The sequence below is a fragment of the Euprymna scolopes genome, chromosome 1, assembly GCF_053919585.1.
Source record: "Euprymna scolopes isolate OS-2025 chromosome 1, ASM5391958v1, whole genome shotgun sequence".
Classification (NCBI taxonomy): domain Eukaryota; kingdom Metazoa; phylum Mollusca; class Cephalopoda; order Sepiida; family Sepiolidae; genus Euprymna; species Euprymna scolopes.
Genome location: NC_136482.1, coordinates 98,020,714 through 98,043,853, shown reverse-complemented (window position 1 = coordinate 98,043,853; position 23,140 = coordinate 98,020,714). Strand labels below are relative to the sequence as shown.

The 23,140-nt window shown below is 32.6% G+C and overlaps 1 protein-coding gene across 1 annotated transcript in view; it reads left to right on the top strand.

The window, feature by feature from the left end:
• The first annotated feature begins 828 nt into the window (after positions 1-828).
• The window catches only part of LOC145256365 (cytochrome c1, heme protein, mitochondrial-like), a 41,624-nt gene continuing 19,312 nt past the window's right edge, over positions 829-23,140 (top strand). Inside the window, exons 1-2 of the mRNA XM_080115230.1 lie at positions 829-1,224; positions 14,672-14,713. Coding sequence (XP_079971356.1) covers positions 1,150-1,224; positions 14,672-14,713 — 117 coding nt within the window. The 5' untranslated portion in view covers positions 829-1,149. The remainder of the gene's footprint in view (positions 1,225-14,671; positions 14,714-23,140) is intronic.

The window sequence follows — 23,140 nt, the reverse complement described above, 5'->3', positions numbered from 1 at the left end:
TCACTGGTTCTTGGATGTTCCTTAGGAAAAAGAATTTTGGGTGACAGGAACGAACGTCAGCCCTGACTCGTTTTTAGTCCAGAGTAGGTCACGATATAGGCAAGAGTAGGACCATTATTTAGGCTTCTTTGTTCATAACCTAGCTAGTGTGTGATAGCGATCATTAGGCCCCTTTTAAGTTTGTCCCTGCATTTTTTTTTGTTTTGTTTTTTTTTAACCCCACTCCCCTCCCAAATTAGGTGACAGATCGCTTGATTCACCAGAGATGCGGGTTCCCTTTCGAAGTTTTCGTAAGAGGTGTTTTAAATAAAGCGTTCGGACCCGCATCACCCTTTCGACTGGCGAATCGGTGCATCTGCCATAGTTTAACAACGGGGGGGGGGGGTCTTTTGTTACTAACATTGTAAATATCTCATTTGTATCTTGTATATAAAATTTTTATCTTCCCAACCCCCCCCCCTTTCTTATGGGTTTTAATTAGGTTATCATGGTATGATGTTCTTATGGTGATTGATGAAGGATGTATACGCTGATGGATGTATAGTATGAATGTGGTATTATGGTGTAAGTAGAGTGAAAGTAGGAACTAGTTAGGTTAGATTAGTTAGCACTAGTCAGAGAAGACCGTTCTTTCCCCTCCCCCATCTTCGGCCTTGTGCCAAATTTTTCTGTAAATTTTCTGAAAATAAATACCATTCTGAAGTTTGATTGTGAGCAGAGAAGGTGTATTTGCAGAAGAGAAAAGCTAAAGTTGCAGAAGTTCGTTTTGGAGTGGAGAGAAGACGCGTCAAGTGGGCACGGGAAGGTGAAAGTTCTGACAGCAGTTTCATTTTGAGCTCTTTTTCCGATCCGGCGTTACGTTTTATAGGTACTCCTCCTGCAGTCCTGCACTTTACGACCGATTACTCTATTGTCCTATTGACTTCTGTACACTCTCGGCCTTGATAAGTGGTGCCGCCTATGTAAAAAAAAAATAATAAAATAACGTTTGGATGAGAGACGTCTTTATTTTTATTTATTTATTTTTTATACCTGAAAAGTCATAAAAAAATTGAAAGGTGATGTAGAACTCTCCTTTCAAGGGACGTAACTCTGGTTGGAAGGTAAAGAATTTTGTTCAGCCTCGTTGTCGTTTTTCTTCATTTAGACATGGCGGCCTTGCTAGGGAATGGACTTAGGCCCGCTCTCCTTCTACGAACGCAAACGGGCCTTAAACTTCATCAAGTAAGTTGATTTGCTTGTAGTGAAGATCATTTATATATATGATCATTAGATTCTTATTATATCTTTCGTTTATTCCTCTCAGTCTTATTTTATAATGAATCCGATACTTCGTCAATGTCATTGAAAGGTCTGACACGATGTGAAGGTCTAGCGGTGAAGAGTATTAGTGGGAGTATAACAATTATTATTGAGCTTTCATCCATTTTTAAGACTTTATTATCTTGTCTTTTCCACAATGTGTTTAGGGGTTTGTTTACTGAATCTGATAAAGTGAATATAATAATTGATCTTCCACATATTTTAATTTCCTCAATCTCGCTATAGTTTTATTTACTTGTTTCTTTTTAACGTTATGTCATTTGAACGTAGCGGGTTACGTTATATTTTCAACCAAGAAAATTAAAAGTTGTTAAACTTTAACACTACCGATTTTAATAAATATCTTTCTAACTTGTTTTTATTATTATTATTATTATTATTATTATTATTTATAGATTTCATGCCCGTATAATCTCTCCATTATTTATATCCCATTGATCATTTAAAAATAATAAAAATACAAAAATTTAAGTTTTTTCCTTCGTGTTTTCTCCTAGTCAATTCAGCGTACGTGACCGATAGAATTAAAAGATTTATTGGTCACACATGTAGAATTTCTTATTAAATGATACAATTTTTATGATGCTTTCTTTGATAGTCGTCAAAGTTGACTTTATTTATTTTTCTGTTATTTGAACTACAATTCTCATTTTCGTCGATATAACCTCTGGTATCTTTTCGAATTTGGAAATCCGAATGTTAGATTTCTGTGTTCTCCTACAGAATTAGAACCGAACCAAATTGACTTACCGAACTAAATCTTAAATCTTAGTTTAGGGTTTAAAAAATCTGTTCAGATTTTGTAGAAGTTACTCTTCTTGTTTTGATAATCCATATTTCCAGTAGTACGCATGGCAACGTTACTCCCTTGATATTTGTAGTTAAAAAAAAAAAAAAAAAAAAACCCTGTGCTAATGCAGAGAGTGATCCGCGCTATTTTTTTTTAATCGTATTTCCACGTTTAATTCAAGTTTTATATTTTTTTTATTCAATTGTAAGGTTTAGGTACAAAACACCCCCCTCCCCATGTTTAGAATGGCTTTTTAAATAATGTTATTATTTCAGCACGGATCATTCTCTGCATGAGTACCAAAAAATCAATCTAAAAATCAGTAAACTTCATTGAAGCTGAAAAATAACCACTAAATAAAATAGCTAACAAAAATTATTTGAAGTTTGTAAATTTAATAGATTTTAGTTTCTTCGGTAAATTTTAAGACGTGCCCCACTGCCCGCGCCCCACTGCATAAACACCCCACTGGCCCACTCCCATGTTAAAAACGGCTTTCGGAATAAACAACCCCCCAACCTCGAAAGCCGTTCTTAACATGGGGTGGTTATACTACGCTGGAGCAGATCGTAAAAAAAATACCGTTTCCTCTCTGCACCTGAGTGAGTGCAGTGCACCTCCAAGATATAAAAAAAATGGAAAGTCTCTTTAAAAATTTGTATAGTTGTCATCTTTAATTTTCAAGGGTAATATATACGTTTCTTTCCTGAAAATATTGAAAATCACCCCCCCCGCCAAAAAAAAAACAGGAGGGGGGGGGGGCTCTAGCTGGGTTCCAACTTTGCCGTGATCGGCCCCGTCAATAATCAGTATTCTCAAACAACTGACGATAAATCATCATGCAAATCCCTCTTGAAGGATGTAATTCCAGAGAGTATGGGCCTTTAGAATCGAACAAAACGGTGATTATATAAGTCCTCCTCGAGCTTGTAGCAAGCATCAGTGATTTTATATGTATTAATCATCTCCGAAACTCTGGATAGAAATTCAAAAATATCGCTTCTTTATTCTTAAATAATCTGAACTCTAACCTTGAAATTTGTGTCGCTTTTTCGCCAAAAGATGAAAAAGGACAACAGATAGAAAGTGAAAGGGGCGGTAAGTTTTCCTTTCTCTCTCGTTTATCTCATATTACTTTTTTTTTTTTTTTTTTTTTTTTTTTTTTGGACTTGTCACTCATTAAATAGATTAAATTTAGACAATAACTGTTAATTTCTTTTTAATATAATCAGTTAAAACGTCGTAGTTCGTAACGGTTATTTTATACGGTGATATGTTTTAATGCTGGTTACATAATAGTTGAAATTATATGGAAAAATTACATTTCGTGGAGTGGAGTGGAGTGACCAACTCGACTTGTCGGGTTTGAGTTCTGTCACTAATACCCTTGGAGTTTATATAATTTCTTTTTCCCCACTTATGGGTTGAAGGTAAACTCCAAAATAACGCCAGTCTTTCTCTGCTTATCCCGCATTCACTTAATAGGCGAGAGAGTTTTCTGTATGATCGATCGCAACAAGGCAGTTTATTTATACTTACTGACCAGTGGAGTTGGACTGGACCACCGTTTACGTAAAAAAAAAAAAGAAAAAACGACTGCTAAATCTCTCCTTTCCAAGTTAAAAAAAATCTAAAAAAATAAAAACTTGGTACTAGTGCACTTATTGATCCGTGCTGAAATAATAACGTTATTATTTAAAAAGCCATTCTTAACATGAGGAGGGGAGGGTGTTTTGTACCTATTCTATACTTTAACCTTACAATTGAATAATAATAAAAAAAACCCATAAAACTTTAATTAAACTTGGAAATACGATTTAAAAAATAGCGCGGATCAGTAAGTGCGCTAGCACCAAAAACTTTATATTTTTTTTATTTGGCGCTTTGTTTGAGAATATTTCTGTAAAAAATAAATAAATAAATATATTTATTTATTTTTTACAGAAATATTCCCAAACTGTTTACTTATAATTGGTATAAAAAAAGTAAAATCTTTGGTTTTTATTTAGAATTCGAACATATTTAAAAAAAAAAAAAAAAAATTCTTTTAGGTAAGGTAAATATAGGGATACCCGGATACGCTACAACAGAACACCGATAGCAGTGTCAGAAATTTCGTGAAAATAGTGAATAATTCCACCCCATCTTTCCAAGCTTATAACTCCTCGAAAAATGTAATTCAAGCCCTAATTTTTTTTTTCAATTAAAGGAGTAAGGACCAAGGTTTTATTTAAAAAAAAAAAAAAAAAAACAAAACAATGTGTTTTTTTTTTTTTAAAAAAGGTTTTAAACTTCGGACTTTACAGGTAAATTTCTAAAAAACTGATTTTTTTTTTTGTTTTAAATTTGAATATATTATTTATTGACCTTTTCTCTTCAATTTGTGATATATAAACCTATTAAACATAAATTAATTATTTACTTTTTAATAGACATTTCAAAATGAGAGGCGTAAATTATTCGACCCCCTATCTTTCTAAGCTTATAACTCCTCGAAAAATGTAATTCAAGCCCTAATTTTTTTTTCAATTAAAGGAGCAAGGACCAAGGTTTCATTAAAAAAAAAAAAAAAAAAGACAAAAAGAAAAAATGTGTTCTTATAAAATAAGGTTTTAAACTTCGGACTTTACAGGTAAATTTCTAAAAAACTGATTTTTTTTTTTGTTTTAAATTTGAATATATTATTTATTGACCTTTTCTCTTCAATTTGTGATATATAAACCTATTAAACATAAATTAATTATTTACTTTTTAATAGACATTTCAAAATGGGGGGGGCGTGAAAATGGGGGGGGCGTGAATTTAAAAAAAACGTTTGTCTAAAATATTATATTCGGTTTATTGGAAAGAACATAAAATTTCACATTGACCCTGAAAATATCGTAAAAATAGAATCAATAGAAAAATTTTGATAGATTTTTAAAATTTAAAAATTTAAAAATATTGAGTTTAAAAATTGAAAAATATTGAGTTCGGAAAATTCATTACTGTTTTAAAAAAAAAATAAAAATATTTTTATTACTTTTAAAACAACTGTAATAGTTTATTTTGGAAGTATAATCCATAAAGAAAATAAATAACCCACTTTTAACAGAGAAATTACGAGATTTTTATATTGTATTCGCAGTTTCGTGTTAGGGGTGTCAAAAATTCCTACAAAAATTCTGATACTGCTAGAACACCGACCACTCTAATTTGTTTTTGTTGTTTTTTATATTTTGGGAGTAATCGTGGTCGCTGACAACGAATAATCGATAATCAAACCCGGCGCAAATTTACCGTTGGCATGGTATTAACCCCTGAACCCACGAATTTGCGCCGGGTTTGATTATCAGATTCGTTGTCAGCGACCTCGATTACCCCTAAAAAGACAAATTAAAGTGGTCGGTGTTCTGTTGTACTTTCTTTCCGCCTCACACTTCGCCTTTAAAATGACAACTGTTATAGGGTTTTTCGATTATGCGGAAAACGAATATCATATTCAAATTTGGCACAGACCAGTATTTTTATAGATATTAAAACCTTTATAACCAATGTAATGACTTGTTTTTACTGATGTTTTTTCCAACTGAAAAGTATTAATGCGTGTGCGTGTTACGAAATACCCCCTCCTCTCCATGTTAAGAATAGCGAACGCCACTGATATTTATTAAGTAATAAATTGGAAAAGATGTCTTAATATCCAGAAAAATACTTGTTTGCACCAAATGTGAATGTGATATTCGTTTTCAGCAGACCCAAAACTTAGAAAAGTCGTCATTTCTAAGGTGGAAAGAAAGCAAAAATTTACAAAAAAAAAAAAAAAAAAAAAAAAACGGTCAATGTCAAGTTTCTTTCCAACTCCTCAAAAAACTTTAAAATGATGACTTTTAAAGGAATTAACTAGGTGGCCAGAAAGTGGGTGCTTATTTTACGTTAAATTTACATAGGAAAGTGATACCCACTTTTTGAAAGTAATTTCTTCATATGAAAGCTACTTATCTGCCCCAAATTTAAATGTGATATTCGTTTTCAGCATCATCATCGAAAACCTATAAAAGGTCATTGTAAAGTTTTTTGAGGAGTTGGAAAGAATCTTGACATTGACTAAAAATACAAATTTTAATTATGTACGTACTCGTCACGGAATGAAGATGTCATATACCAAAAATCATGTAAATTGATCAAGTGTTTTTTTTTTTTTTTTTTTTTTTTTTTTAACTAAATTATGAAGCAATTGTTATGACGCTATTGTTTGATCTACCAGTGTTTATAAATAAGGATGAAAAACTCAGTTCGAACAATTGAGATCAAAATTAGCCTTGTAATGAATACAACTGACTTTAAAAATTGCACAAAAATGATTTTCCATATCAAAAAAACTACTTGATCAATTTATGTGATTTTTCGAATATGACATCTTCATTTTGTGATGGATCATAAAGATTTGTCTGTATTTTTGCATTTTTTTTTTTATTATTATTATTATGTCGAATACTAAATAAGAACCAAAGATTTTACTTTTTAACGTACATCATAAAGATTTTTCTGTATATATAAAAGTCAAGTTTTAAATAAGAAGCACATCTTTATTTTTAGGTGAAAAGGTCAGAAATAAAGACTAAGTTTATTGAAAGTTCAAAGACTTCTTCAATCCCAACATTTGATAATACATAATTACCATTATTTCTTTACAGAAGTGAAATTGACTATTAACGGTTCTTAAAATGATTGTAAAGTTAATATTCCTGCTGAAAATTTATCTATATATATAAAAGCGAAAATGTATGTATGTATGTGTGTTCGCTTTTTCTGTATGTCTACAAAAGACTTTTCTGAGAAGCGATCGGTCGGTTCACAACTTTTTAAAACTTTTTATATCATATATAAATCGTAATATCTCAGAGTTAACAACGAAGCTCACCTGTCTATTTAATTTGCTCGATTTTGGGAAGATAAATATTCAACATTTGTCACTCGCCGCATATGGGTTAGTCTTTTTCCTATAACATCTTTGGGGGTGAAAAAAAGCGTTCAGCAGTAAATGAATACTATCTCGCAGTCAAACTTGACCTCATTAACTCATTAAAACGGGCACCTGCCAAATCCAAGTAATTAAATAAATTCAAACGTGTTTCTGTTAGCATCTCGCGGTGGGGCAATTAATGGTTAACGTCGCACATTTTTTTTTTTTTTTTTTTTCCACACTTTAATTTACAACTTTGCCTCAACGGTTCGGGTTCGATCCTCATAGTTACTTTTTTTTCTTTTTCTTTTTTTACCCCCCCCCCCCACATACACACACACACACACACTTCCAAACACCCGGGCAACGCCGGGTACCCCTCGCTAGTTTAAAATAAATGTCAGTGTAGCACTCAAGTATGTAACAATATTGTCCGAGGATGAACAAAATTTTCACTGTGATTCACCTACTGGTGTACATACAAAGAGTTTACAGAAAGATTTACAATTTGTAATGCCATTAGAAGCAAGTCACATGTTGCTGTGAATAGTAATGCCAAAGATAATGATTTCTTGAATAAAAATAAAAAAATACGCATGATCTTTATTAACACTAACCCCAAAATCAGTTGTTAATAGTATATTATAACCTTTTTTTTTTTTTTTTTTCGTGACACCCTGGATTTAAGGTTAGTGTTTGGAATAATAAAGAGTATTTTTTATTTTATTTATTTCTAAAATATACTAGATTTAATGTAATTTCAATGACATCATTAAAAGTTAATTTCGCCTTTTATAGATTTTAAAGAGGTGCATCTGCTAAGCAGAAAAGAGTAGAAAATTATAAAATAAGATTTAATTGTATTTTCTTTGAACATCAGTGGTGATATAAACTATTAGTATCCATGTTGATTTGGAGAATGTACAGAGTGGAACGATAAATTTGCTGCTCTAAAGAAAACAACACTACAGCTTTATTTAATAACTTTATTTAAAAAAATCAATTCAGGTAACTTGGTTATGTAGTAAAGCTGACATCTATTCAATGTAGTCGCCGTCAGTCTTTATCATGGCCTCGGAACTGGGAGCATAGTGCCTGTGGGAGCTCGGCAGATGACGGCAATCAGACTGTCTTTAGTGTTGTGAGAAGTCATGTTGCTGATGTTCACAATATATGGGCACAAAGTCGTAGCACTGCTTCTGAAGCCAAGCCTAGGTTTCTTTGGACTTGTGGGCTGGCACCAAATTCTGCTACCACATCCAGAGTCTGCCAGCGGCCACCTGATTGCACCAGAGGATCACCACACTCTTCAACACATCCAGGTACACTTCGATGTTGACTTTCAAACCAACTTTAAAGATGTGAGGTAGCATGATGTGGCCCTAACTTGAAACCATACCAAAGACCATAACCATGGCCGGAAACTTTGTTGAGCTGTGCTCTCAAGTGTTGAATCATCTGGATTTGTATTTTGAGGGTGCTGGAATAACTTGGCTTGGTAGAGAGCATGAGTTGTACAGTAGCACATCTCTGATCTTGCCTGTTAAACATTGTGTCACTTTCAGACATGATAGAAGGCTCCTATCGCTCTTGGGATTTGTACACAACTAACCAACTAGTACATGGTCTGCAACAAAAAAAGAAAAGTGGTTTTCATCACACGGAAATGGAATGTCTTTTCTATGGCAACAATTTTATTGTTCCACCTTGTAATTTTGATTTAATATTTTAATTTTTCTGGTGAAAAATCTGTGCTGGTGTTTGTTTCACAGCGATTGGATCAGATGATAACTCATGAATTTTTATGACTATTAATGTGATTTTATGAAATTCTAAAATAAAAAATTGAAATTACTTGTTTTCAAAATAAGTGCTAATAAGAGTTTCTATCATTGCAGTTTATTATTATTTTTATTTTTTTCTGTCACATGCTTAAGATTAGACGTTTCATAGATCACTTGCAACTTTTCCTGTTTGTTGCCAGTTTTTGTGTGCCGTTCACCAAGATCAGATTATCATCAACTGGTCTGCCACCTGTCTTTAGTCTGCAAAAAAGGTCCTTATTTTTCTTTTTCAAGATCTTTAGATTTTTATCTGAAGAAGTCACAATAACTTGTACTTGTAGCGACATTCACCCGGAGCTTATGGAGCCTCCACCACCAGGAGACTCTCAGTGGTGGTGGTGGTGGTGGTGGTGATTGAGCCATCTCTAGTGGTGTTAACCACATCATAATTGATATGTTGACAAATCTTTTGTGTTGCATTTTCTTTTATTTCTAATCATTTGTATTTCATTTGGACTAATTCAACTTCACAATTTGATTAGGTGTTCATACCAGACAGGGATGCATCCTCATCAGTCCAACAGTGACTTTATTGTTATCTGACTAAGTCTTAGGAGGTTCACGTTCCCGGGCTTTACCCTCTCTCTGGGAAGGAATTAGTTTAGTGGCATTTTTTGTAGGTCTGTGTACACTTGGTTTACTGCACTAGTTTTAAAACTCAACTTAACATTATGTTTAACCTCCTGTAAAGCAGGTACACAAATATTTACAATTAAGTTTTTTCTGTTCCTAGTTTTCTTCATTGGAATATTATCGATTAATCATCCAATTTTCTGATTAAAAAAAATTTAAATTCAACTAAAGTGTTTCAACATTTTAAAAGCTTATGTTTCTGAATTTTTTAGATGACAATTGATAACTCGTGTCATTTGGATTATTTGGATTACTGTTCACATCTTGAGTGTTATTCTCACAATGTTTCAGCTGATGTAACTTCCAACCTTTTTCAGGGTCAGTTAATCTAAAACTTCACTGTTTCTTTCCTTTCACTACAATTCTGTAATTTAGAACAAATGCAGTGATTTTTCGCATCTATTAATTAGTCAACCAAAGCACTTGCAATAAGAATTAATGCAGGTGAATTGTCTCCAAATATCTGTTATGAAGTACCAGGAACAAATTTAATGAGTGGTGATATTACAGTTTTTATAAAGAACCTCCTCTAAATATTACTAATCAAAAGTAAAATATCTGTAGGATTCAATATGTAATCGATTGGATACACAATTAAATTTTTCTTATAAGAACACTAAACTTGAAAGCAGCATGTTTTTCTAAACAATTAAATATTGACATTGTATTTGCTTGGCTATAAATCACAAAATAATGGAGAAAAAACTGCCTTTACTTTATATAATACAAGAGTATATGCAAAAAAAAAATGGATATTATTGCTAACGGTCTGGATATGGTAGAGTAATTAACATAAATGCATGAAAGACACTTTAAGGTCCATGTGTACAACATTTATCATCAACATTTTATACTGCAGCTTGTTATTTTAGTGTCAATTTCCAAATCCAAAATATCTCAACTTGTTTTTTTATTTTTATTTTATTGTATTTTTATTGTTTCTAGCAAAACTAATCATGAAAGAAACATTACGCACGTGTCGTGTCATGAAAAGGTTACCAACGATAAGCATTATTTACTTTTTGAATGTTAAGTGTTCAACCCAATTTTGCTCAACCTATGTGTTTTCTTCACAATTACATTATCTAGTTATCTAGTTTGTGTGAAACTGTCACGGGATTATTAAGGAAGCCAATCATTTTAAGGATCTACTGAATAAAATTTGTGGACATGTAAAAAGAAAGGTATATTACCATGTTACCTCACGGGATTGTTTTCACAGATGTAAACCATGTTACAACTAAATGGAAACTGAGAATTAAGAGTATCATATGAAAATTGAAAAGATGAGCCGATTTCTCAAGTTGGAAAAAAGTAAGACTTGTATTATTTGGGTTTGGTTTCAGAATTTTTGACATGAGTATTGATAATTTGGATTATTGTTTTCATCTTGGATGTTATTCTCACAACAGCTGATGTTACTTCCAACCTTTTTCAGGTGTTCGGTCTGCAAGGGGCTCATGGTGAAGCAAATATAAATGCTAATAATTAAGTCTAAGTGATAGTTTTTTGAAGGTTAGTGTTACATATACCTCCCTCAGAGAGGAGGTTCAATCTCTCAAAAGTCACAATTGAACAAAATACATGTTTGTTATCAAAGAAATTTCCAAGTCATAATTGTAGAATTATATCCTACCTTGTGACCATTCCTCCCATGACTGAGGCATTTCAGCCATGATCACCTACATTGAGGGTGCTTTCTTGTTTGTAATCAAGCTCTCACAAAAATCAAAGAAACAAACATTCTCTTATTTATTGAGCTGTTGACGTTGCCTTATCTTCTGCTAGTGGTGGAGATGGACATTACAGGCTACGGACATCTGGGGTGAAAAATTCCTTAAAATCAATCCTCATTCTCTACACGTGCTGTACACTTTGAGATTGCCAATGGACTAGCCTCTCCCTCTCTTTGTGAGCCATGTGAGATCACATCCACTTTTCACTACACAGCTCAAGGTAACATTTGAGTGCATACTCGTTGACATTATAATCCTGATTTTTTTGTGAATGTGTCAAATCATCAGATGAATACTAGCAAATGTATCTTCTATTATTAACAGAAGATTTAGTCTTCAGTCCAAGTGATGCTAGTAATACAATTAAGAATTACTTAAGACTTCTGTTTAGTCATGGCTGATGGAATGAGAGAAAGCTATCCCAGTGGATTAAATAAGGGATTCCATTTAAACTTTCATACAGATTTCCTGAGTTCCACAATATGCACCTGAAGAAGGATGGTGGTTACTTTGTCTGAAACATTCTGAGAATAGCATCCAAGATGAGAACAGTTATCCAAATAATCCACATTGCAATTTATGCTAACAACCAGGTTTAAATGAGACATGTTCTACCTAGATAAAACAAGTTAAAAAATAAAACAGAACATCACTGTTCCTGATGAAGATGCAGTGTGTGTGTGTGTGTGTGTGTGTATTAGTGTTGGAACGATTATTTGGAATAGGGAATCAAAAAATCAGAACTTTTCAGGATGTCAGAATCTGAAAAAATTGTGCATATTTTCCGATGCCAAAAACAATTGTTTTAATTGTTACTTTTTATTTGATTTTGTTTAAAACAAGTTCTTCCACTGCTGGTAGTAATGATAAAATAATAAATATTTATTGATTTTTAAACTAATTGTAAAACTAACATATATATATATCATCCCTTACGAGTGTGATTTTATGTTTGAGAAAATATCTGCACATTTTACATATGCTTTTACAATAATTAGAAAAAAATAAGTCTATAGTTAAACATTTAGAGATTTATAAGAATCGAAATCAGGAATTTAGTACAAAATTCAAGTGATTAACCTTGACAGGATAGGAATGTTGAATCTCGTAATTGTATCCCCTCAGTAATTACTGCCTTCCATAGTTGTCGTCGTCTCACCATGTTTTGGCCAACTAAACTCTGGCCTGCTTTGGGTAGGGTTGAAAATGCTATATCTTCAAACAATGCTCACCTGAAACCGTAGAGATTCAATGCTTCTATCCACTGCACCACGGGCCCTGAAGGGCGATCATTGTTGGATTTTTTGGTCTTATAAATTCAACTTTTTCGTTCTTGTCTGGTCTTCCATTGTCAGGTCCGTACTGAATGGTGTTATATATATATATATATATATTTTTTTTTTTGAATCCTTGGAGATGAGTAAACAAAAAAAAATCTATATCTATAAAAGTAAACGTGTCTGTCTGTGTACATTTCCCTACACAATAACTCTGTCAATTTTTAGTCTACAGACTCTAAGTTTGATATACAGGGTACTGAGATTTGGGAAAATCAATGTGATCGGTTTTCAGCCAGAAATTTCGCTGTTATGGGGTCAAAATTCAACGATTTGACCTTGAGAACTCTACCAAACTCCGCCGACAATTTTGGGTCTAAACACTTGAAATTTTAGATATAGGTTCCTTGGACATGGATCTAACTTAATAACATGATTTGAGCCCAAAACAATAAATTTTAAGGGGTCATAATACGGGTCAAAGTTAAAAAAACTTACGCCTTTATTTATTTTTTGCTCAGCATACACCTCCAAACACCCGGGCAACGCCGGGCACCCATGCTAGTATAACTATAAAAGTGAACGTGTCTGTGTACATTTTCCTTCGCAATAACTCTGTTAATTTTCAGTCTACAGACTCGAAATTTAATATACAGGGTACTGAGATTTGGGAAAATCTATGTGATTGGTTTTCGGCCAGAAATTTGGTTGTTAAGGGGTAAAAGTTCAACGATTTGACCCTTGAGAACTCTACCAAACTCCTCCGACAATTTTGGGTCTAAACACTTGAAATTTTAGATATAGGTTCCTTGGACATGGATCTAACTTAATAAATCGATTTGAGCCCAAAACAATAAATATTAAGGGGTCATAATAGGGGTCAAATTTAAAACAATTGACTTTTTTTTCTTTTTCTTTTTTTTGCTCAGCATACACCGCCAAACACCTGGGCAACGCTGGGCTGAAATGCTAGTAATCTATAAAAATGAAATTGTGTGTGTCTGTGTACATTTCCCTCAATGTCAATTTTCAGTCTACAGACTCGAGATTTGACATAAGGGGTATTGAGATTTTGGAAAATCTTTTGAATCAGTTTTTGGACAGAAATTTGTCTGTTAAGGGGTCAAAGTTCAACGATTTGACCTTTGAAAACTCTACCAAACTTCTTCGCCAATTTTGGGTCTAAACACTTGAAATTTTATATGTAGGTTACTTGGGCACAGATCAAACTTAATTTGATTTGAGCCCAAAACAATAAATGTTAAGGGGTCAAAGTTAAAAAAAAATGTTCAATCATAGATCTCGCCTGATCCTCGTAAATTTTAATATACTGAGCATTGTTGAAATACATGCTGGAAAATTTTGTCTAAAACATTTAAGTTTATTTTGGTTTTTAATCAAGGCAATCTTTAATAGATATTACCATTGTTTTTAACATATTTTATACTTAAACAAATATTGTAAATTGTAATACCACTCAAATTGATTGATGTACAATGCACTATCATTGATGTTCAATACTGCAGTTCTAAACATCAATGGTAGAGCAACTACAGTGTCATGTAAGATAGCTAAATAAAAACTCTTTTAGGAAGATTCTTAAATCCAACATTGACATAACTGTCCTTTTTTGTTTGCATCTCTACAAGGGCAAAGTTAGAGATAAGGTTATTTTTAATATGGTGAAAAAAAACAGCTTCCTAGAAAGGGCACTCTGGATTGGTACAAAAATTAAAATTGCTTCAGTAGAGAAAGATTTCTCCTTTAATGACCGAAGAAGACAGGAAAGATTGAAGTGTAGTATTGGAACCGTTATTACACTTCGCTCATGTCGGTTTTATATAAAATGATTATCAAGCATTATTGAGGTATGAACATTTATAGTATCTGATGGTCATACTTTTTGCCATCGACAATTATGCTCATTTGTTTTTTTAACACTTTGCTGAAACGTTTTTAATTTGGCTTTCCTATTTTATACATGTATATTTTTTTCTTTTTTTTTTCCCTTTAATTTTCATTTATTATACCATTATATTTTCATATATTTGTATTAATGTTCAGAATTATTTGAATATTGTGTAAAATATCTACATTGATTAAAAATAATTTTTTTTTTTCAGGCAAACTTCTCCTTTAAATCGATACCCAAAAACAAGAAAATTGTAAGTTAATTTTTTTTTACTGATTTGTTGTTTTAAATTATTTTTTATTTATATTTTATAACTTTGTGTTCATACAAATAACATATCTGATTTAACTCAGTTAAATATATTTCAAAATAAATTGTAATTCTTATGATTTTCTTTACCTGTAAAATTCTGTATAGATTAGATTATTTTTTCAAAATACACTTAAACAACACATTGGGTTTTAAACATTAAACTCTTTCATCCATGGACCAAATCAGGATAAGTGATTCCTGATTTGCTCACATGTAGTTTTCAGATAACTACAACTAATGTTAACCTTGTATGTGGTTTCATATTGTTTTGAAGAATTTATTACAATCACTGCAAACTAATGTCCTTTAAGATGCTTAAAAAGTTATTTGGCACTGTTTAGTTTTTTTATTTATTTATTTTTTTGCTAAACATATTGAACTTCTACACAGTAAACGAAAATCATGCTTCAGGATTGTTTGATCAGTAGTTATTCATAAGATCTGCAAGATTACCAATCCCCGACACCGGAAGTAGTAAGGCCAAACGCTTGAATACGAAGTCAGAGAAGGTTGACTTCGTAGTTTAGTGGGGGATGCCCTTTTCTCTTCCCTGCAACCTCTTAACCACAGAAGGGACGTTGTGAACCTGTCTTTGTTTTATTATTTCCATGGCAATTGCTCGTCTGTCCCCCCTTTCCAATCTTTCACGAAAAACACCTGTTTAGCTGAAACCACTGTCAATAGTTTTCCCCACTCTTTGACTGTGCCTAAGTCAAAACGTAGATTCCATGAACAAAGCTTCTTTCTTAGAACTGCACGCCTGTGGAACTCTCTTCCATCTGCCTGCTTCCCAGCTGACTACAACTTGGTTATCTTTAAGTCCAACATAAACAAATTCTTGATGAACCGCCCCCTTAAGTAGTCCAATCTACACAAATTTCCATTACTAACGATTATTACAATATTATCCCATTGATTACTGTACACTTAATAACCCTTATCCTCAAGTGGACTCCGGTCCTTGATAAGTGGTGACTCCTATGTAAAAAAAAAAAAAAGAGGGGGGGGGGTCCTAGGACACAGAAAGGAATGGTGATTGCATGTGTAGAGAAGCAATATTGTTATCCTCACTTCATGGATTTGCGATTCCAGACCCGATACATCCTTACTTGCCACAAACGCAGATGACTAGAGGACTGATCCTGATGTTAACTCCTCTTGGATTTTCACCAAAGCTCTCTTATCTGGGTTGTGGAACTAATACGGTTGAGTACCAGACTTGTTTGTCATCGTTGATCTTGCCAGAAACCAAAGTTACAGCCAGCATAGCTCTGACACAATCACATTGCCATTGCCTCTATGATGGTGAGAAAGAGTTGTACTTTAGAAAGACGCTGGTGTTGCTGCTACTTAACTATCTGCAAGGCATTTGTTAACACACACACACACACACACACAAAATTTAATCTCCTGTGAGATTTTTTGTATTTTTTAATTTTTTTTTAAATTGAACTAAGGAGGAAAGGACAGATACATCAGAATTAATATTTTACAGTCAGTAATTTACTTTAATACAAATTTGTATATATGTAACAATTATATAAATTAATGATATACTGGGTGTTCAATAATTATCATTACATAGTTTTTTGCCCGTATTTATGAAATAAATTAAACAATACAGATCACCGAAACGTAAATATATACAATAGTATTATTAGATTCAAAATATCCCAATTTTATTCAATGTAACCAAGCTGTACATCAATAACATGCTGCAAATGCTTGTCGAATGCTTTACACGAGTCACAAATGATTGGGGGGAGGATTGGCCCATTCCTCACTTAATTTCTTCTTCAGAGCTTTCAAATTTCTATAGTGGGAAGCTGAGACTTTACTCTCAAAGATAGACCAAATATATTGATCTGACCAGTTGATTTGAAACGTTTTAGTGCTCTCCACATTCGGTTCGCATTTAAGGTTTTTGCAATGTCTCCTGCAGATTTTCCGGATTTCAATAGCTCTACAATGGCAATTCGTTATGCTAAATCATGGGGCATATTGTCAAAAGTAATCTTAAAATTTAACCATATGCACCTGAAAATGATAAAAATGCATGAAAATTCACTAAATATAGATAATAATAGAAAGTTATAATGGTAAATATTGAACACCCTGTATTCCTTAACAAATAACAAAAAAAAAATGGATACTGTCCTTATATCACTAAGACATTTCATTTACATTGGTGCCAAGTTTTAACTTTTTTAACCTTGTCAGATTTGAAAGTCAAAATACAAATTTTTCCTGTTGGAGTCTTGCTATCAGCTATGCATTAATAAAAGATAATAAATAATAATAAAAAGATGAATTGTTAAAATTGTGATTTTTATCATTTTAAACTAAAAATTATAACTGTGAATGAATTTTAAAATTTGTGATAGTAAACTCTTCCAGACATTTTTAATGTAGTAAACATAGATTAAAATAACCTTCACAGTGTTTACTTTGTGAACTTGTAAAATTTCTCCAAAATGTGGGTTTAAAAAGTAACTCATTGCTTGAATTAAAGTCAATTGTTATGGTTTGTTTGTGCTATTAAAAACCAAAGGAAAACATTGATTTTCTCATGCACTTCTCTTTATCAAAGATCCTTAGACCCTTTTTTATTCTAGGAAAAAATGCACTGTTTTATGTATGTTATTTCAACTTACTGTCAGATAAAAGGCATTTAATACTTTAGATTTTGAGAAAAAAAACACTCAAATAAATGACAAAAATATGAATGAAAAAGTATCTTATGTAGTTTCTGATGCACAGGGAAAAATTCTAAATCAACAATGGTGTTCCATATTACACAGGAGTAATATACTTTTAAAGTTTGGTGCAGCAAAAGCAAAAAGGTTATTATGTGTGATTAACAAGGTTGGCTGCAAGGTCAGCTATGACTCCACATATAAATAGATCTGATTGGTTGATTTAATCATGACATGGAAAGGATTTGAAGATAGATTTAATTCGCTGAGAATACTTTAGTGGCAAAATTCTTACTAGGTAGGAGCTTTAGAATCTTTTCCCCTTCCCTGCCCCTCTCAAGATAGCTGGAAATAATTCTTCCCTTTGGAAGAATTGATAACTTCAGTCCTGGCCTACAAGAAAAAAAGGTTATGCAAGATCCATACCTCCCTCCTACTACTCTTTTAAGGATGTAGAAAAGTTGAACTATGCATTGCTAATCTATTCTAAGTAGAATTAAACATTCGTTTTATGAGTTATTAAGCATACAAGCTTTCAATCATTGTCTGTTTTGATAATGTAAGGGAGGAGTAGGGTGTGAGTTATTTCCCTTTCCACTAAGGGGAGAGTGACGTCATAACTGAATGCGAGTAAAGTGACTTTCAGTTTGCTTTTTCTCTTTTGATCAGAACTTGAATGAAACGACTTGTGTCTAGGTTGCCATCTTCCGCTCCTGATTCTCACCTTACAAGGTATTTAAAAGAACCACAGGCATCACTGCTATTGGTTTTCTGAAGGGCTTCAGTAAACTAGTGAAGTATATCTGTATGATCTCATTTTGTTTTGAGAACAGTTTTTTTTTGTTTTTTTTTTACAACATCACCAATGTCCTCCAACAGGAAGATCATTTTCATTGATCACCGCCGTCATCATCTGATAAGAACTGGGTCTAATTAAAGCATAGGTCAAATTAATTAGTGACCTTTCACCTATGTAACATGCCCAAAGGTGTCTCTTTTGAGTATTAGTTGCAAGATTTTCATACCTTCACATATTTGGTCTACCCAATGTTAAGTCGTCCTAGACCAGAAAAACTTTTCCCCACAGAAACTATCTTCATGAGATCTGTAGATATTAGAGATGTACAGATAATCAAATTGGCTGATTACCAATTAATCAGCCTTTGATAATCAGCCGATTACCAGGTTTTCTAATGCAGATTTCAGCAAATTTTTGGTCGTAGATGACACTAACATTAATTAAATTATATTGTAAACAAAGACAACGTAACTATTTTTTTTTTTGCTTGTCAGTGAAAATTTATCGAAGAGACATGCATCGTCTACACCATATTATAAAATAACAGGCATGGCATGATGTTAACGTGTAGACTTTTACAACTACACTGAATTTGAATAGATGTAAGCATATGGAAAATTTCTCTCTTTTCTCTTCCTACCGAATTATTATTATTTTGTACTTTAAATCATTATCACAAAAAATTATTACTTTATCTTTCAGTTTTCATGTTGAGGAATTGTACAGTAAATTGTGAATATGCGCGAACCAAAACTAAAGCGTTCTTCATCAGTCATACTCTTGTTCATTTTTGGACTCTTGCTACCGTTACATATTTATTTAAATTTTTCTGGTTTAAATAATGTATATTTTAGTAAGATAAATTATTAATTATATATCAGGCATAAGTAATTTAAATACATAAAAAATTAACTAAATATTGACAATACCTTAACCCATTTTAGCAACCAGTTTCTGCTGGAAGTACGAGGTGTCTTAAATAAATTTCTGGACTTTTTTGTATAGGTATTTTTATTGTATATAGTAACACATGAAACTCTAGTCCCCTTCAAAGTAATCTCCTCCGACTGCAATGTATTTGTTGTACCATTCTAACAACTTTTGGAAGGCCCCCATGGAAGTCCTCTTGTGTAAGTGTGTCAATGATCCTCATCATAGCCTCTTTCATCTCCTCAATTGTTTCATAACATCCTCTAAGGTTTTCCTTGAGCTTAGGGAATAAACAAAAGTCACAGGGAGCAAGGTCTGGACTATAGGGAGGATGAGGAACTGTCTTGATGCCCATCTTGGTCAAATAGTCTGTGACAAAGATGGAGCACTCTTGGGACAAACTTTGCACAAATCTTCCACATCTTTAGTTCCTCGTGAATAATTGTATACAGTTTCCACACTGACATCAAACTGTGCACTTTGCTATAGAAACAAGACTGTCCTTATTCATGAAATTTTTTATTTTGCTAATCAACTCTGGTGTTCTGACTTCCTTAATTCTCCCACACCTCTTATCATCCCTCACAGGTTCTCTGTCTTCCTTGAATATCTTATGTTACTCCAAAACTGATGCACGATTCATGCAAGATGGTCCAAAAGCAGTCTGAAACATTCCATGTTTTAAACAGAATTTTATTGCATATCGTTCTTCTAAAGTGTCCTCACATCCAGATTGCATTTTTTAAATTTACCAGCTGTGACAATCGGGCTTTGATAGGATATATTCCAATTCCTACTGTAGCTGTTTATTTGAACCTGAAATCATAAAAATTGGTCGGTCATCTCATAAAATGTATAGCAATAACATACTGAATTTTCAAGAGTCTATGACAATTTTAAATACCTGTACAAAAAAAGTCTGTAAACTTATTGACGGCACCTTGTATTTTGATGTCAATCCCAAGAATAATAATACAGCTGCATGCAAGTTATGTTAAACCATCACATTAAAGGGTGACAAATCAGCAAAATCTTTCACAATGACTAATATGTTAAATATTAGAACAGTCAATTCAAAAAAAGCAAAAGTTGCAAATAAGAAAAGGAAGCACAATCAATATTCAGGGATAGATATTCCAGGAACAAGTGGCAGCAACTGCAAGCCTCCAGCGAAACACCAAACTACTATAGAATCAATATTGACTAAAAAGAAAGTTTGGGATATTAATGACCACAGATTGTCTGATAAGAGAAATGATTGCTGTTGATATTCAATCATATTCCGTAAAGTCTGTATTTTGTATTTAATAGGCTTATTGAAGAAATTTGTTAGAATTACATTTCATCAAAAAAGTACTTCACTGCAAAATAATTTTCGATATATTTACAAAAGTAAAACAAAAATTTAATTTGAAGAATAAAACATGTATAAATACATTTGAAGCCAAAACTGCAACGCAAAATTTTTTTTATAAAATAAACACCTGTTTATTTTATAAAAAAAAATTTCGCGTTGCAGTAGTGGCTTCCACTACATCATGTCGAGGAAGAAGAGAAAAAAAGAAAAAGATTGATAAAGGAGTCTTACTCCGAAATATATTTCTTTAAAAATAAACACGTTCATTTTATTAAAAAAAAAAAAATTTGCGTTGCAGTTTTGGCTTCAAATGTATTTATACATGTTTTATTCTTCAAATTTCACTCAACGCTTCAAACGGATATACACAAAAATAACTACCCAGATTTTCAAAAATTTAATTGTTGCTTACTGAAATTAGCAGCATTTCATGGACTACAGACTTATCTGTTGTAGCTGTCCAAATGGACAAATGCTCCTTTTCTGAGTTTGACAGGTCATTGGCTTTCAAATGACTTTGAACAGTGCAGAGCTGTGCTTAGAATTGTTCCATTCACAAACAGGTAAAGAATAAGTGAAGAATTGTACAATGTTCTTAGTGAGTATAAAATCTTCAATAAAGTTTTCTTAGTCTTGCAGGATTCAGGAACAAACAGGGTTGCTGGTGTCAAGGAATGTGGTTTAGAATCACTACCATGCTTCACACATACATTGCAACTCTCAATAAATGACTCATTATTTTTTCAACAGGCTGTTAAGACAATCATTACAACTAACAAAAATATAGTCTCTCACATTAATCACTTTCCATTAGCAAATTAACTGAAATACAGGATCAGCTTAATTTGGAAAAACAAACTCATGACCACAGTGGAATTCAACATATATGCTGAAAAGAAATTTAGAACAACAAAAAGCTTTTGTAATGTATGCTGTTGATAAGATTCTTACTTTAACAACTTACCAATGAGGACTTGTTCAAAAAATTCTCCAGTTACTGAGTCCATTTGAAGATACAAGTCACAAAACGTCAACCATATCGATAATACCTACAATTTTAGCTTTGAGGTTATTTCTTTCAAAAGCTGTCCAATCTAATTCTGATATTTCTGACTTTAGTGGAATCCTTACCACTGTTGAACAATTCAGTGAATCATTGGAAACAAGATTTTCATCCTATCTAAATGATAACAACTTGTTTGTCTACTTTCCTAGATCCACAATTCAAATTCAAGTTTCAAAAGAATGACATGGGAAAACACTTATGAATTAGATTCTACATCTTCTACATTCTACTGATGATAATGAACCAGAATCAGCAGGATATACTTCTTCATAATAATAATACAGCTCTGTTGAGGGGCAAGAAGTTCAAAGTGAAAGTAAAACTTTGTCTTTCAAGCCTGTTTGAAATTACCTTCAAAAAAGCCTACAATAACAAATCAAAACTTTGAGCGAGTGGAAGATGAGTTAAACCTGGAGACTGCAAATACAACAGAAATACAAGAATCACAATCTAAACTTTAAAAGATAAATCCCTTATTCATAAATGCACAAAAGAGTTTGACCATTATGTAGCTTTATCGCTACTCGCAAGAGGTGATGATGGATTTCAGCAGTTGAAGAAGACACAAGAGACCTTACCACTGCTGAGTAAACTGGCTTCAAAATATTTAAGCGCACCACCTTCATCTGTGGAGAGTGAGAGGTTCTTTAGTACAGGTGGTAACTGTGTATGAACCTATGAGGAACAGGCTGTGTCCTGAGAATGGAGAAACTCTACATTAAAACTTGAAAGTATTCAACTTTAAATACTGAGAAAGCAGGTAGTAAGAATTGAAGAGTAGTAGAGTAATAGCAGGTGCAGAACTTTATGATTATTCACTTGAAGAATTACAATTTGTACTTTGTAGTTGGTTTGTAAATTCTTTTTTTCTTATCTAATTGTTTAATTATATTGATTTAAGAATTGGAAATTGTATTTCGCAATTTTATTTAATAAAGGCAAAAAGCCATAATAACGGCCAAACACTTAGATTTGATACATTAACATAGTAACTGCTATCTGATGAGTCACTTGGAACAGATGAAATGGTTTAAATATTATAGGAAAGAGAAAAGTAATTAATCAGCAAATCAACTGATTAATCGGTAAAGTGGCTGTTCAGGCCAATTACCTGCTGATTAATTGGTACATCCCTAATAGATATGACAGTGTTCCTTCTTTTTTGATTGAATCTTTCTTTTTATTGTGTTGTATATATATGCATGTATATATAATTTGTAATAGATGAATTTAGAGAGATTTTTTTTTCCTATATCAGTCATTATTATTGTTAACTAAACTCTTTCCAAACACTTATCAAATACGTCCAGCATTTGTGAGTCCTCCTTTTTTATAAGCCAGGTTTCAGAGTATATTAACAAAAAAAAAAAAAAAAGCAATGACTAATTCATGTCAACCATTCTATCAGATTAACAAGAAAGTTTTTGCAGTTTTTAACTTTTTTTTTTTTTTTTTTTTTTTTTTTTTTTACAAAGGCATCACCACATTATCAAGGCCCAGAGGCCACTCAAGGATAAGGG